At 38.3% G+C, this 12,965-nt stretch overlaps 1 protein-coding gene across 11 annotated transcripts in view; it reads left to right on the top strand.

The window, feature by feature from the left end:
• The window catches only part of LOC143299541 (inositol 1,4,5-trisphosphate-gated calcium channel ITPR1-like), a 139,474-nt gene that overhangs the window by 83,542 nt on the left and 42,967 nt on the right, over positions 1-12,965 (top strand). For 7 of the 11 annotated variants that reach the window (XM_076612813.1, XM_076612814.1, XM_076612817.1 and 4 more), the window contains 5 exons: positions 348-523; positions 1,888-2,036; positions 3,365-3,476; positions 8,758-8,805; positions 12,692-12,859. In XM_076612813.1, coding sequence (XP_076468928.1) covers positions 348-523; positions 1,888-2,036; positions 3,365-3,476; positions 8,758-8,805; positions 12,692-12,859 — 653 coding nt within the window. Of the gene's footprint in view, positions 1-347; positions 524-1,887; positions 2,037-3,364; positions 3,477-7,671; positions 7,711-8,757; positions 8,806-12,691; positions 12,860-12,965 lie in introns of all 11 variants that reach the window. The other 4 variants (XM_076612818.1, XM_076612819.1, XM_076612823.1 and 1 more) reach the window with 2 other exon arrangements.

The following is a 12,965-nucleotide window of genomic DNA, read 5'->3' on the forward strand; positions in this document are numbered from 1 at the left end:
ATTTTATAAATGGATCAGTTCGAATACGTAATGGCAGAGATGTCACAAGAAACAGGGTCAGACTTTTTAGAAGACTAAAGCAAATAACGGGTGTGATTATAAAACCAAATATATCTTGTAAACTTGCAAAAATAGTCACTGAAAATGTTCAAAATTCTTTCATCGTAACAGCGGTTTCAGCGACGAAAATTGACCCTTTCGGTGACCTAGAAAAAACAGGAAATGGAGACGCGCTTGCACACGAGGGTCTTGCTAAAAATAACCTGGGAACCTTCATGAAAATTGAACAAAAGTGGGTTTGCAAACCTTCCCAGATAGAAGTATTGCTGTACCTTGTTCCCTTCCAGCCAAGAGCAGGGGCATTGCCATCCCTGTGGACCTGGACAGCCAGGTGAACTCGCTGTTCGAGAGGTCGCAGATCATTCTGCGCAGCACCAATCGCTGGCTCAGCGTGCGACAGAACCGTCGGGAGTCTTCCCCTGCCACCTCTCGGGACTACCGCACCATCATTGAAGGTCTTCAGGTCTGTGATTCTGTGTATTGCTTCCTGATGTATGGTACCATTATATTGTATTGAAATGTATCATACCTTATTGTATTGTCAAAAAAGGATATCTGATTTTATGTCTAGTCTTCAGGTCTGTTAATTTGTATTTTTTGTCTTCTATTGTATTGTGTTAATTTGTATTGTACTATCCATTGTATTGAAGTGTATTATGTCTTATTGTATTGTCAAAAAGGATATCTGATTTTATGTCTATTCTTCAGGTCTGTTAAATTGTATTGTTTTGCTTTTTACTGTTGTGTTAATTTGTACTGTATCATGAATTGTTTGGAATTGGGTCATACCGTATTGTATTATCAAAAAAGGTTATTTCTGTTTGATTTTATGTATAGTTTTCAGGTATGTTAAATTGTATTTTTTGTTTCCTGTTGTATTTTATTAATTTGTATTCTGTCATGTATTGAATTGTATTGTACCTTCTTGTATTGTCACAGAGGATATTCTCTGTATGAACCTATGGCTGCATACTCCAGAGAGAGTGCATCGCTGAGGTGGAGGGATACTGTTTATATATATATATATATATATATATATATATATATTAAAACAAAAAATTATCATGGCTGTTTAGTCTGTTATATATGAGGATGTTTGTGCATGCAGCTGCATTTGTACACCAGCAGTTCAATATAGTCTTTGTGATAGAAAATGAGTACAGAACAGTTTATTATTACTGGTACTCTTCTCATTCTGTCAGCTTATGTTGTATATTCAAGTAGTTTATTGCTGTGGTTGTGTCTGCTGAAAAATATATATGTTATTGGTATTCTTGTCTGATATGCTCACAATTCTTTTATGATTCTTTTACTTTTACTGAATGAAGTGTTTTGTTGTTTTAAAAAAAAAAAAGATTTTAATATAATAAAATGTGGTGCAAAATATTATATTATTCTTGGTTTTCATGCCAGATACGTACTTCTCTTTAAACAAAATGCTGATTAGCATTGTAAGAAGCCTGACTGTGACCAGTATATTTATACTACTGTATGACACAAAACGCTGTTTATGATGGTATGAATTCTGTCTTGCTGTGACTGGCATATTTATACTGCTGCATGACACAAAACGCCGTTAAAATGGCATGAATTCTGACTGACTTTGACCAGTATAGTTATACTGCTGCGTGACACAAAACGCTGTTTATAAAGGTATGAAATCTGACTGACTTTGACCAATATAGTTATACTGCTGCATGACATAAAACGCTGTTTATAAAGGTATGAATTCTGACTGACTTTGACCAATATAGTTATACTGCTGCATGACATAAAACACTGTTTATAATGGAATGAATTCTGACCCATATACTTATACTGCTGCAGGAGATTGTTGGCACCTTGGAAGAGCAGATGCGCCCCCTGGTGCAGGCGGAGTTGTCTGTCCTTGTTGACGTGCTGCACCGCCCTGAGCTGCTGTTCCCTCCAGGAACGGAGGCCAGGAAAAAATGTGAGACGGGCGGATTCATATCCAGGTAGGGCCAGGTGTGGCGTGTGAAAATCTTCATGTTCGAGAGTACTTTTGCTTTCAGTTCCAAACTTTATAAGGATGGCAGTGTGTGTGGAAAGAATATAGCTTTTCAATTAAAATGGTTATTCCAGCTTCATAGTTATAACTATTTTTGATCAGTATACCAGTGTAAGAGGTAGTAGAACTATTTTTGATGAGTATACCAGTGTAAGAGGTCATAGAACTATTTTTGATGAGTGTACCAACGTAAGATGTGGTTTTATCATTACTTTCTTTAAACCATTCCAAAGCGATTTTTATAGATTTATTTGGTTTGCTTTGAACATGAGTATACATTTCGAGAATTTTGCATTAAAATCACTATACGAATGTTAATACAGTTCAGTTACTAGTTGTTTTTCATGTTTATTTTGGGTGAAAGGAAATCAAATTTTGAATTTGAAATGCTCCTCCCCCAACCCCTAGGCCCCCCAAAAAGAGCAAACCCAGGTAAATTTTCAGCCTCTCAGAAACATTTGCTGAGCTCTCCAGCCAATCAGAAATGTCTGCTGTCAACAGTTCCCTGTGGACTGCTGGCACTGGGACTGTGACAGACAAACCCAGGTGTGGCTGTGTGTGAGGGGTTAGGGATGAGCAGCATGGGAGTAATGCCACTGAAATGAGGCAGATGATGGGGCATCAAAAAAAGGGAAAAAAATCAAAGAAAAAAGAACAAGAGAGGCAAGGCCTTCAAGACTCACTTGTGATACACTTAGAAAAAATCTAATCGTTAAAATGTGTTCTGTATTTGTTATTATAATGCTTCACGTTAAAAAAAAAAAAAGAAAAAAAAGTCCTAACCAGATTCGAATTAAGTCCCCTAGCATTAATTACAGAGTAATTTCCCTTTTTTACTAACTGCACCAAACGTTTGCAAAAATAAAATGATAATAATGACTGCTCTTGTTGTTGGGTCAGAATATCAGATCAAAGTGCCAAGTTTAGAGAATACAAAAAATATAAATATAACAGTAAATGCAGTTTGCATATAATTAGGCTTCATTTTTTATTTTTTTGTGCCCATCCCAGAGGTGCAATATTGTTTTAAACAAGATGACTGGAAAGAACTGAATTTTTCCTATTTTTATGCCTAATTTGGTGTCAACTGACAAAGTATTTGCAGAGAAAATGTCAATGTTAAAGTTTACCATGGACACACACACACACACACACACAGAGACAACCGAACACCGGGTTAAAACATAGACTCACTTTGTTTACACAAGTGAGTCAGAAATGAAAGAAGAGAATAGAAGAAAGAAAGAAAGAAAGAAATGTGCGCTGTCCTTTCAGACTGATCAAGCACACGGAGCGGCTGCTTGAGGAGAAGGAGGAGACCCTGTGTATCAAAGTGCTGCAGACGCTGAAAGAGATGATGACCATCGACATCGACTATGGGGAAAAGGTGGGTACTCTTTATGTGGATTGTTTTCACACAGAGAGAGATAGGAGGTGTTGGAATAGAATGTAAAGACAGAGGTGTGATTGTTTTGAGAGAGAAAGAGAGGAGGTATTGGAATAGACTGTTAAGACAGAGGTGTGATTGTTTTGAGAAAGAGAGAGGGCAGGTGTTGGAATAGACTGTAAAGACAGAGGTGTGATTGTTTTGAGAAAGAGAGAGGGCAGGTGTTGGAATAGACTGTAAAGACAGAGGTGTGATTGTTTTGAGAAAGAGAGAGGGCAGGTGTTGGAATAGAATGTAAAGACAGAGCTGTGATTGTTTTGAGAGAGAGAGAGAGAGAAAGATAGGTAGGGAGGGAGGGGGAAAGAGAGAGAGATAGATAGATAGAGAGAGAGACAGAGAGAGAGAGAGAGACAAGGTTTTGGAATAGAATGTGAAGACAGAGGTGTGATTGTTTTGAGAGAGAGAGAGAGAGAGATATGTATTAGTATAGGATGTAGAGACAGGTGTGAATTTTTTGTTGTTGATGTTGCAAGAGAGGGGGTATGTAGAATTTAAAGACTGAGGGGATAAAGCAAATGAAAGAGGCAGCACTGTGTATGTGTACATATGTGTATATTGTAGATGACTAAAATAGACATTACACTAAAATAGATGGTCCTTTATTTTACATATTATCTCTGTTTTGTTTGTTTGGAACGAAGTCTGGTAATCGGATGTCAATGAATTTGACCAAACATTGTTTTTTAAAGTTCTGATGGCAGTGATTGAATGTTTTGATAGATGAAGCCTTTGGGCAGAGTTTCAGTATCAGTATTTGTTTTTAGTTTTTTTGTTTTTGTTTTTTTTTAAACTGTAAGTGGTGTTTGACATGCTGCATCTACTTCTGAAAATTGTTAATTCGGATTAGTAAGGTTCATTATCAGTATTTTCTTAACTGTAGTCTGATGGTTCAAGGGTATTGGTGTAAATGTGTTAATATGATAAGAACTGTGTACAATTTACTGTTAATGTATGAAAATACAATACTGTGTAACTTCCTGTCTACACTGGTGATGCTGAGATGCAATAGTGTGCACAGATTTGTACCTTGTATCATTCATGTGTTAGCTTCTATAGTTGGACATATATAAACATGGGTCCGATGTAAAGCAGCTCTGAAGTAATCATCTGTTGTGTGCCAGTACAATATCTCAGTGTCAATGATAACACTACATGTGTTAAATGAGAGGAAATAAGACATGCATACAGGTGTATTTCAGATCTGTTCATGATATATGCCATTCACTACAGGAAGAAGATAGGACTCTTGAGAAACAACACAAAACAGGCAGAATGTCCCATATTTACTGTGAGATCTGAACGCACAGAAAGTGTACCCTAAAAACACCAATTAAAAAAAAAAAGCATTATTTTTTTAAAGGATAGTGAAGTTGGTAAATAAAGCATCAGTAATGCTGAACTTAAACTGATGAATGGAAAAGTTCATTGTGTTATGGCTTCAAGTAATCTACAAATAGTTATAAAAAAAGGAATTCATGAAAGATACTTTGGGAAATCTACGATATGAATACTTAAATACTTATTCTTTCCAAGAAAATCTTTTTTTTTTCCATATTGCTGAATTATACATCATGACGGCACCATTGTTCTGGACTGCAGGCATCATTGTTTCATTTGTCATTGTTTCACTGTGATGTCCAGTTAAACACAAAAGACAACCACCATTGTTTTACAGTTTATTAGATACACTGTTTGTGGAAGAAGAGGATTGGATCCTGACTTCCGTACAGAACCCAAGACACAATGAATATAAATCCACTGCTCTGATGGTCCAAAACAGCGATGGGATCAGTAACCTTTGACATATACTGTTAGTTTGTGAATTGTTTTTTGTGTGTTATTTATTTATATACAGTGCGCATTCTTGAATCTCTACATGGTGGGATATGTTGTGATTCATTCCATCAGTCTGTTGCATTGTGTGACTGATTGTTGCTCATTCCATTTTCGGTGTGTGTGTGTGTCTAGGGGTTACATGACCAGGCAAGTGTCAGCATGAGTCGTTCAAGTAGGGTACTGATCAGTTTCTTTTCCGCTGACAGCTTGCTTGTGCTTTGTTCTGAAATTTAAAATGATAAAAAAAAAAAGTCTTGGTAAAGGTGGTGGTTTTTTTTGTGTGTGTGTTTTTTTTAAATAAATTTTTCCACCCCCCACTCTATTTATGCAGTAGCATAGTGAAAGACTTCTTTTTTGTATGAATTTATTTGTGTTTTTGTCTGATTACCTCTCATGATTTTCATTATCATTGGGTTTTTTGTGTGTGTTTTTTACTGAATGTTGCTGAGTACAACAGTTTCAAGTCATCAGTGGGTTTTGGTGAGTGAGGGGTGTTGAGGTGGGGGTTCTTTTCCCTACTGAATACATACTGTCTCTAGGACTTTTGACTTGAATTCTGATTGAAAACAAAAACGGTGCTCATACATCATTCAGAATTGAAGAATGGAAGGGGCTAGGCGGAACAAACCTGAAGGTGTGGGTGGCTCCTTTTACAGGTCCTCATTCCTTGCTTTTAAGACAGGCATAGACTGTCCTCTTGGAAAATGTTGGTCACCTGATGGGTTTCCTCACGTGTGTGTGTGTGTGTGTGTGTGTGTGTGTGTGTGTGTGTCCACCTCACCACAGTCACAGGGAACAGTGTGGACTGTTAACCCCTTCGTTGCTGGTTATGTGTAAGCTCATCAGTGAAGGGCTGTCACATCACTGAGATATGACAAGAGCTTACAGGTCAGGATGTCGGTGAAAGGCTGTCATCTCACTGAGATCATACAGAGCATACAGGTCAGGATGTCAGTATCTGGGCGTCTTCCTTTTGGGATTGTGGTGCTTATGTTCAGCAAAATCAATGAAACGACTAAAAAGTACACAAGTAGTAATGACTGTGCTTCAGATTCAGGTTACACAGATCTCATTTCACCAATGGGTCAATTGTTCAGGGGTTAAGGTTTTTTGGCAAAGCCTGATTTGACAATGATTCTTATGTGAGAAGATAATATCATTCAGATAGTAATACAATATTCTGTCACTTACAGAGTTTGAAGCAAAAAAATGTGATGTAATACATGACTTAACAAAAATCAGCATATGTGTACTTTGAGTCTGTAAAACCTTTAGAACAGGTCAATTTACAGTTATCTATTCTTATTGGCGCTTAATGTTATCTTAGAAAGGGAGATGTAAAATCCAGCTGTGTAGCCGGTAGCCATCCATGCGTCTTTCTCATGTTGTAACATATTTGCTTCAAGTTCACCTGTGGCTGAATAAGACATAAGCCCACATTCTCAGACTTACAGATGACTTTTTTTATTTTCCTTCTGTGCCTACTAGAAAAGATTTAGTGAACAGATTTGTACTGTCATTGCAGTACACTCCAGTTCAAGTATTTATGGCAGAAGAACGCTGTTTAACATCGTGTTGTAGTGTTTGTGACTGTTTCTCAATGTAAATCATCACTGCATCCTGAAAGGAGTGTGTGAAGCATTATGCAGATTATTTACCACGATGTACAAAGCCATGATTTAATTTGATATGATTGGCTGTTGATTTGGGATGGGGTGGGATTGGGGATGGGATGTTCATTTCTGTATCAATTAAAAAAAAAAAAATCCTTTTGTGTGTGAAAAGTATTGGTCAGGAGGATATTTTCTGGTGATAAATCCAATGGCAGTCTGTGAAAAGTATTGCGTGGAGCTGGAGGCCAGTGGAAACACGAGCAAGAAGAGATGGGATGTGTGTTTGTAAAAGCATCTCTATTAGAGAGGTAGAAAAACAACAACAATAACCAAACAATGTAGAAAGGGATGATGAGAGTGGGTGGGGGAGGGGAAAGAGCTAAAAACATGTTGTTGTTGGATGTGAGAGTCCAAACTTTACTGTGTCTATTATCTGTACTTGAAGGTGGAAGCTTCTCTGTTTTGGGTTGTGTGGAAGAGATTAATGTATGTGGACATGTATTTCATTCTTGCTTGATGATGATGGAAAGACTGATAACTGATGCTTATAAAGCATACTTTTGTCCTTTTTGTCCATCCTTCACTAGTATTCGGCAACACAAAGTCTGTATTGATGTCTTCCCTTCCCTTTTTTTTTTCTGAGGACAAAATTTATGGTATTTGTTGGTACATTTTATCTTTAAAAGGTTCCTCATGAAGCGGCAAGTGTGAGGATGAGACAGATGGTAGGAATTTTGATCCAAATGAATGGAACATTGTGCATGAGTAGATCTCAACAAGTTCTTCGAAAGGAATGGATTGTTGGAGATTTCTTACTGTTGATTGTTCGGAATTCCTTGAAACAGAGAGAGTGGATTGTGGAAAAATTCTTTTTGTGGATTGTTCATGACTTCTTACAGTAGAGAGAATGGATTGTTGGAGATTTCTCATGGATTGTTCATAATTTCTTACCACAGAGAGATTGGATTGTTGGATAATTCTTATCATGGAATGGATTGTTCATGATTTCTTACCATAAAGAGAATGGATTCTTGGAGGATTCTTATCATGGATTGTTTTTAATTTCTTACCATAGAGAGCATGGATTGTTGGCAAATTCTTACCATAAATGACTTCTTTATATCTACTGTTTTGTCCTGAAGAGAAGGCATGCCTGAAAGACTTGTATAATGGATAATGGTTCTCTTTTATCCTTTCCTTTCTTTATTCTGAAACGATAAATGAACTTTTCATTTTGCATTGATTATCTGGATGGTCTAATGACTACCCTGTTTTGTGCATGTCACTTGTCTGAGAGATATTCATTGATATCATGGGGAAATGTTGAAATAAATGGGGGGCAGTGAGAATGTGAAATCAGTTAGAAAAATCTGTCACTGAAGTAAGTTTTATCTCTGGACTTGCTTGTCAAAAAAAAAAAAGAAGAAGAAAAACGAAAAAGCAGTCTGGCACCAGTGATGTCTGTAGTGGAAAGTGTTCCACCGCCCCATTGTTTGCAGGTCCAATCCCTCACCCATTCTTCACACTCACTGTATGAGTGTGTATGCATGTGCTGAAATGAATGAATGTGTGCGTGTCAGATGAACATTAAATTAATATACTATAAACCAGTGAGAGGAAGAAGAATTGTGGAAAGTTCTCTTTAAATGTGTTCCCTGTCCTGTGTTGATTCCCCCACCCCCCCTTGACCCCCCACCCCCATCCCTCCCCCACCCCCTTCCATCACCTCATAATGCAGTACTGCTGTGTCATTATCTGTCACGCTTACTAAGGTGGACGTTAAGACGCTTAGTAAAAAAGAACTTGAAGATCATCGGCGGGTAAGACATGTGTCGTGAACACTGACCTGTGTGCATTGACCATCTCCCACCCACCCCACCCCGTTCATTCCAAGTGTCCTGGGCAGTTTTGTGGCCTTGCATCTCTCATTGAACATTGGTGCATTGTGTTCTTGGTATTCCGTGTTGGACTTTGTGTGTGTGTGTTTGTGTGTGTGTCGTCGTTCACATTTTGCTCTCTTGATCGTTATAATATTGTGAAGCGGTGATCATTGTTGTTAACAAGTTTTCAGTGATTGGTTTTTGCATCTTCCACTTTATTTGTTTATTTTATTTTATTATCGTTTCATTTTTTTTCTCTCAAGAGTCTGACATAGCTGTTGGCCTGTCTTTTCACCAGCATAGTTTGTGTATTTTAGAAAAGAAAATGTGGTGTGTGGTGAAGAAGAAACACTAGAGAGACAAAGAAGGGGACAGAAACAAACAGCAGCAGACAGCAGTCATGCTGCACAAGTACTCTTCATTATTAGTGTCTCTAAATGACAGCAGTCATGCTGCACAAGTACTCTTCATTATTAGTGTCTCTAAATGACAGCAGTCATGCTGCACAAGTACTCTTCATTATTAGTGTCTCTAAATGACAGCAGTCATGCTGCACAAGTACTCTTCATTATTAGTGTCTCTAAATGACAGCAGTCATGCTGCACAAGTACTCTTCATTATTAGTGTCTCTAAATGACAGCAGTCATGTTGCACAAGTACTCTTCATTATTAGTGTCTCTAAATGACAGCAGTCATGCTGCACAAGTACTCTTCATTATTAGTGTCTCTAAATGACAGCAGTCATGCTGCACAAGTACTCTTCATTATTAGTGTCTCTAAATGACAGCAGTCATGCTGCACAAGTACTCTTCATTATTAGTGTCTCTAAATGACAGCAGTCATGCTGCACAAGTACTCTTCATTATTAGTGTCTCTAAATGACAGCAGTCATGCTGCACAAGTACTCTTCATTATTAGTGTCTCTAAATGACAGCAGTCATGCTGCACAAGTACTCTTCATTATTAGTGTCTCTAAATGACAGCAGTCATGCTGCACAAACACTCTTCATTATTAGTGTCTCTAAATGACAGCAGTCATGCTGCACAAGTACTCTTCATTATTAGTGTCTCTAAATGACAGCAGTCATGCTGCACAAGTACTCTTCATTATTAGTGTCTCTAAATAACAACAAACCCATTACCATTGAACAGCTAGACACATATCAAGAGATGAATGACACTTGATTTAAATATTGAATAACCCAGGTTTCTCACACATACATGCAGTCTCTCTCTCCAAGTCTCTCTTGCTCTCTTTGTCTCTGTCTCTGTGTCTCATCATTACACGACTGACAAAATGCATGATTGTAAATCATGTAGAACCATGTGGAACAGTAACACATTTTATCTCAACACATTTCCCTCTCCCCCACCCCCCAAAACCCCCCACCCCCACCCCATCAACCAAAATTGGTCTCCATGTTAGTGGGTGGTTAAAATTAAGATAATAAATAGAAAGCATTTTTATGCACCTCCTCTTTTTGGTGAATACTAGGCTGCAGTTCCTAGGCCCCCCACTTTAAAACTCCTTTGAGAAATGTAGCACTCAGAACATTATGCTTCACCTTTGATGATTGAATATAAATATATATTGTGTATGTGTGTCTGTGCTTCCACTTTCTTCCTGTTTTTTTTCTTCTTTTTTTGAGTTTACCCTTTGATGTCATCATTGATCCTATCAGATAAATTACAAATGCTGTTGTGGACATACATTGACATCAACATTTCTCTGATTTTTTAAAAAGAAAGGTACCAGAAAAAAATGCACCAACAACCATTTTTATACAGGAGATTTTCCTTATAGATTCCATTTGGCAGATATAGTAGCATTAAGATTTAGCAGTGTTTACACAGGTTTATGGGCTGTCTGGAATTCCACTGTCCCCACCCCCTCTTTCCTCCCACCTAGTATTCTCATCCAGTTTTTGACGAAGAGCAACTTTTATCTGACAGTTTGCAAATTCGGGAAAAGTTCATCATGTTTCAGTTATAGCTAAAGCTCAGACATTTTCTGTTGTCTTGATTCAGTGCGCTGGCATATTTCTGTAAGTAGTAGTGTTTGATACTTCAATTTGTTGATCATGCAAGGTGATTTTATGAGGTGTTTTTATCATAGTTTTTGATGTTTCGTTTGTTATTTGTTGTTTATGTTGGCATGCTTGGTAATGCTTTAATGATCTGTGGTAAGTATCATAATCGGCTCTGTTCTTCAGGCTCCCCACTGTTTTAATAACTGATTGTTGTCACAGAGTTGATTCATACTGCATTGCATGGTTTGTCTGGAATGGTTTCGTATTTGTCTTGCCCACTTCTCTCTGTCTCATGCTGTCTTTCACTCCCTCCCCCCCCCTCTCTCTCTCTCTCTTTCTCTCTCTCTCCTCTCTCTCTCTCTGATTGTACAGTGTTGTGCTGGATGTTGTCTGAATCTAATGCTGTATGCATGCTCATTTAGGTCAGTCTTTGTTAAACATTGATACACTTTCTTATTCCCTCCTCCCCGACCCCCACTCTTCCCACTCATATCCCCCCCAACCCTCCACTCAAATAAAAGAGAGAAAAGAATAAATATATATAATACACACCTGTTTTCCATATGCAATGGATTTGGTCTATCATCAAATAACATAGAGGCAAGTGAGAATGCTTTCAGTCAGTATTTCAATAGTGTTAGTTTTCTTTTGTTCCTGTTCGCCTCATATATTAAAAACTCGGGTAGTTGCATGAACAGTTATTACTAAGTACCAGTCATAGTGACATAGCCAGACTACATAATTTTGCGTGTTGCAAAGTTTTAGCACACATTATCGCAGCTGAGTCACATAACACCAGTTAGATTTGCTTTACTTGTTACTGTCTCATTTTGAGACATGAATCGCTGTTTCTTGAAGACAGTTGTTGTTTTGGTACAGAAAGAAATGGGATTGGTCATTCTGCCTTGGAATGTTGTATAGTGAACTGTGTGTGTGTGTTGTGTGTGTGTGTGTGTGTGTGTGAATGAGACATGGTATTACATTTGTTTTGGGGGCTTCCGGGGTGACATTATTTCAAACACTTGTTTAGTGTGCATGTGTGCACCTGTGTATTTTAATACGAGGTTTATTTGGAAACTTATCTGGTGACAGTGATCAGGAGAATGCAAAGTTTCTGCACTTGTGGACTAGAACAAAGCAAAAATGTACACAGGGGTATCTTTCCCAAGCATGATCTGACAGACTGAGCTCTGTCTTTCTGGGCATGTCTCCCATGTATGCTGACCACAGTGCTCAGTTTGGAGTGATGGCCTTGTGGAAACACGTCCACCTTGGAAGCAACAGAATCTGAGGGTTCATACTCTCTGTAGGAGCTCCCTCAGTACCTGTCACATTGTGCTCAGGAGCATACTTATAACTTTGGAGTAAAACTTGTACTTTGGAGTGAAAACGTTTTTGGCAGATTTTAGTCCACAGATGCAGAGGCACTGTATTGAGTTGGGCAGTAAGTTGTGTAGATACATCTGTGTGTGTGTGTGTACATGTGTGTGTGTGTGTGTGTGTGTGTGTGTGCGTGCATGCATATGTGTGTGTGTGTGTGTGTGTGTGTGTGTGTGTGTGTGTTTGCATAGTCAGAAATTTTCACCATATGTTCATGGTTTGTTACGCAACAGGCAAGAACTGGATTTATTTTCCACGTCTCTTTCAGTGACGATGATGAAGGTTTTTATTTTGTAGTTTTGTTTTTCATGTGATTAGTTCCTGAAGACCTCTTACAGATATTTGTTTACTTTGTTTTATTTTTCATTGACCATAGTCATGTCACGACTCCTTCAAAGACTTGATTTGTGTGACAGGGGGAAGCACTCCGTCAAAGTCTGCTGACTCGTTTCTATGGTCGCTCCCAAGTGCGGGGTCGTCGTGACAGCAATTCAGGAACTGCCCTGGGGGGCAAAGGAGGAGGGGGAGGCAGTTCAGGTGCTGTGCTTTTGAGCAGGACAGAGCTGACTCTGCATGAAGTACAGGTTGGGATGTGTGTGTGTGTGTGTGTGTGTTTTCAGTTTGACTGTTGATGTAGTAATCTTCAGTTTAACGTCTTTGGATTCCAAGTGCTAGTGATATCTGGTGTGT

This window comes from Babylonia areolata, chromosome 25 (genome assembly GCF_041734735.1).
Source record: "Babylonia areolata isolate BAREFJ2019XMU chromosome 25, ASM4173473v1, whole genome shotgun sequence".
Taxonomy (NCBI): domain Eukaryota; kingdom Metazoa; phylum Mollusca; class Gastropoda; order Neogastropoda; family Buccinidae; genus Babylonia; species Babylonia areolata.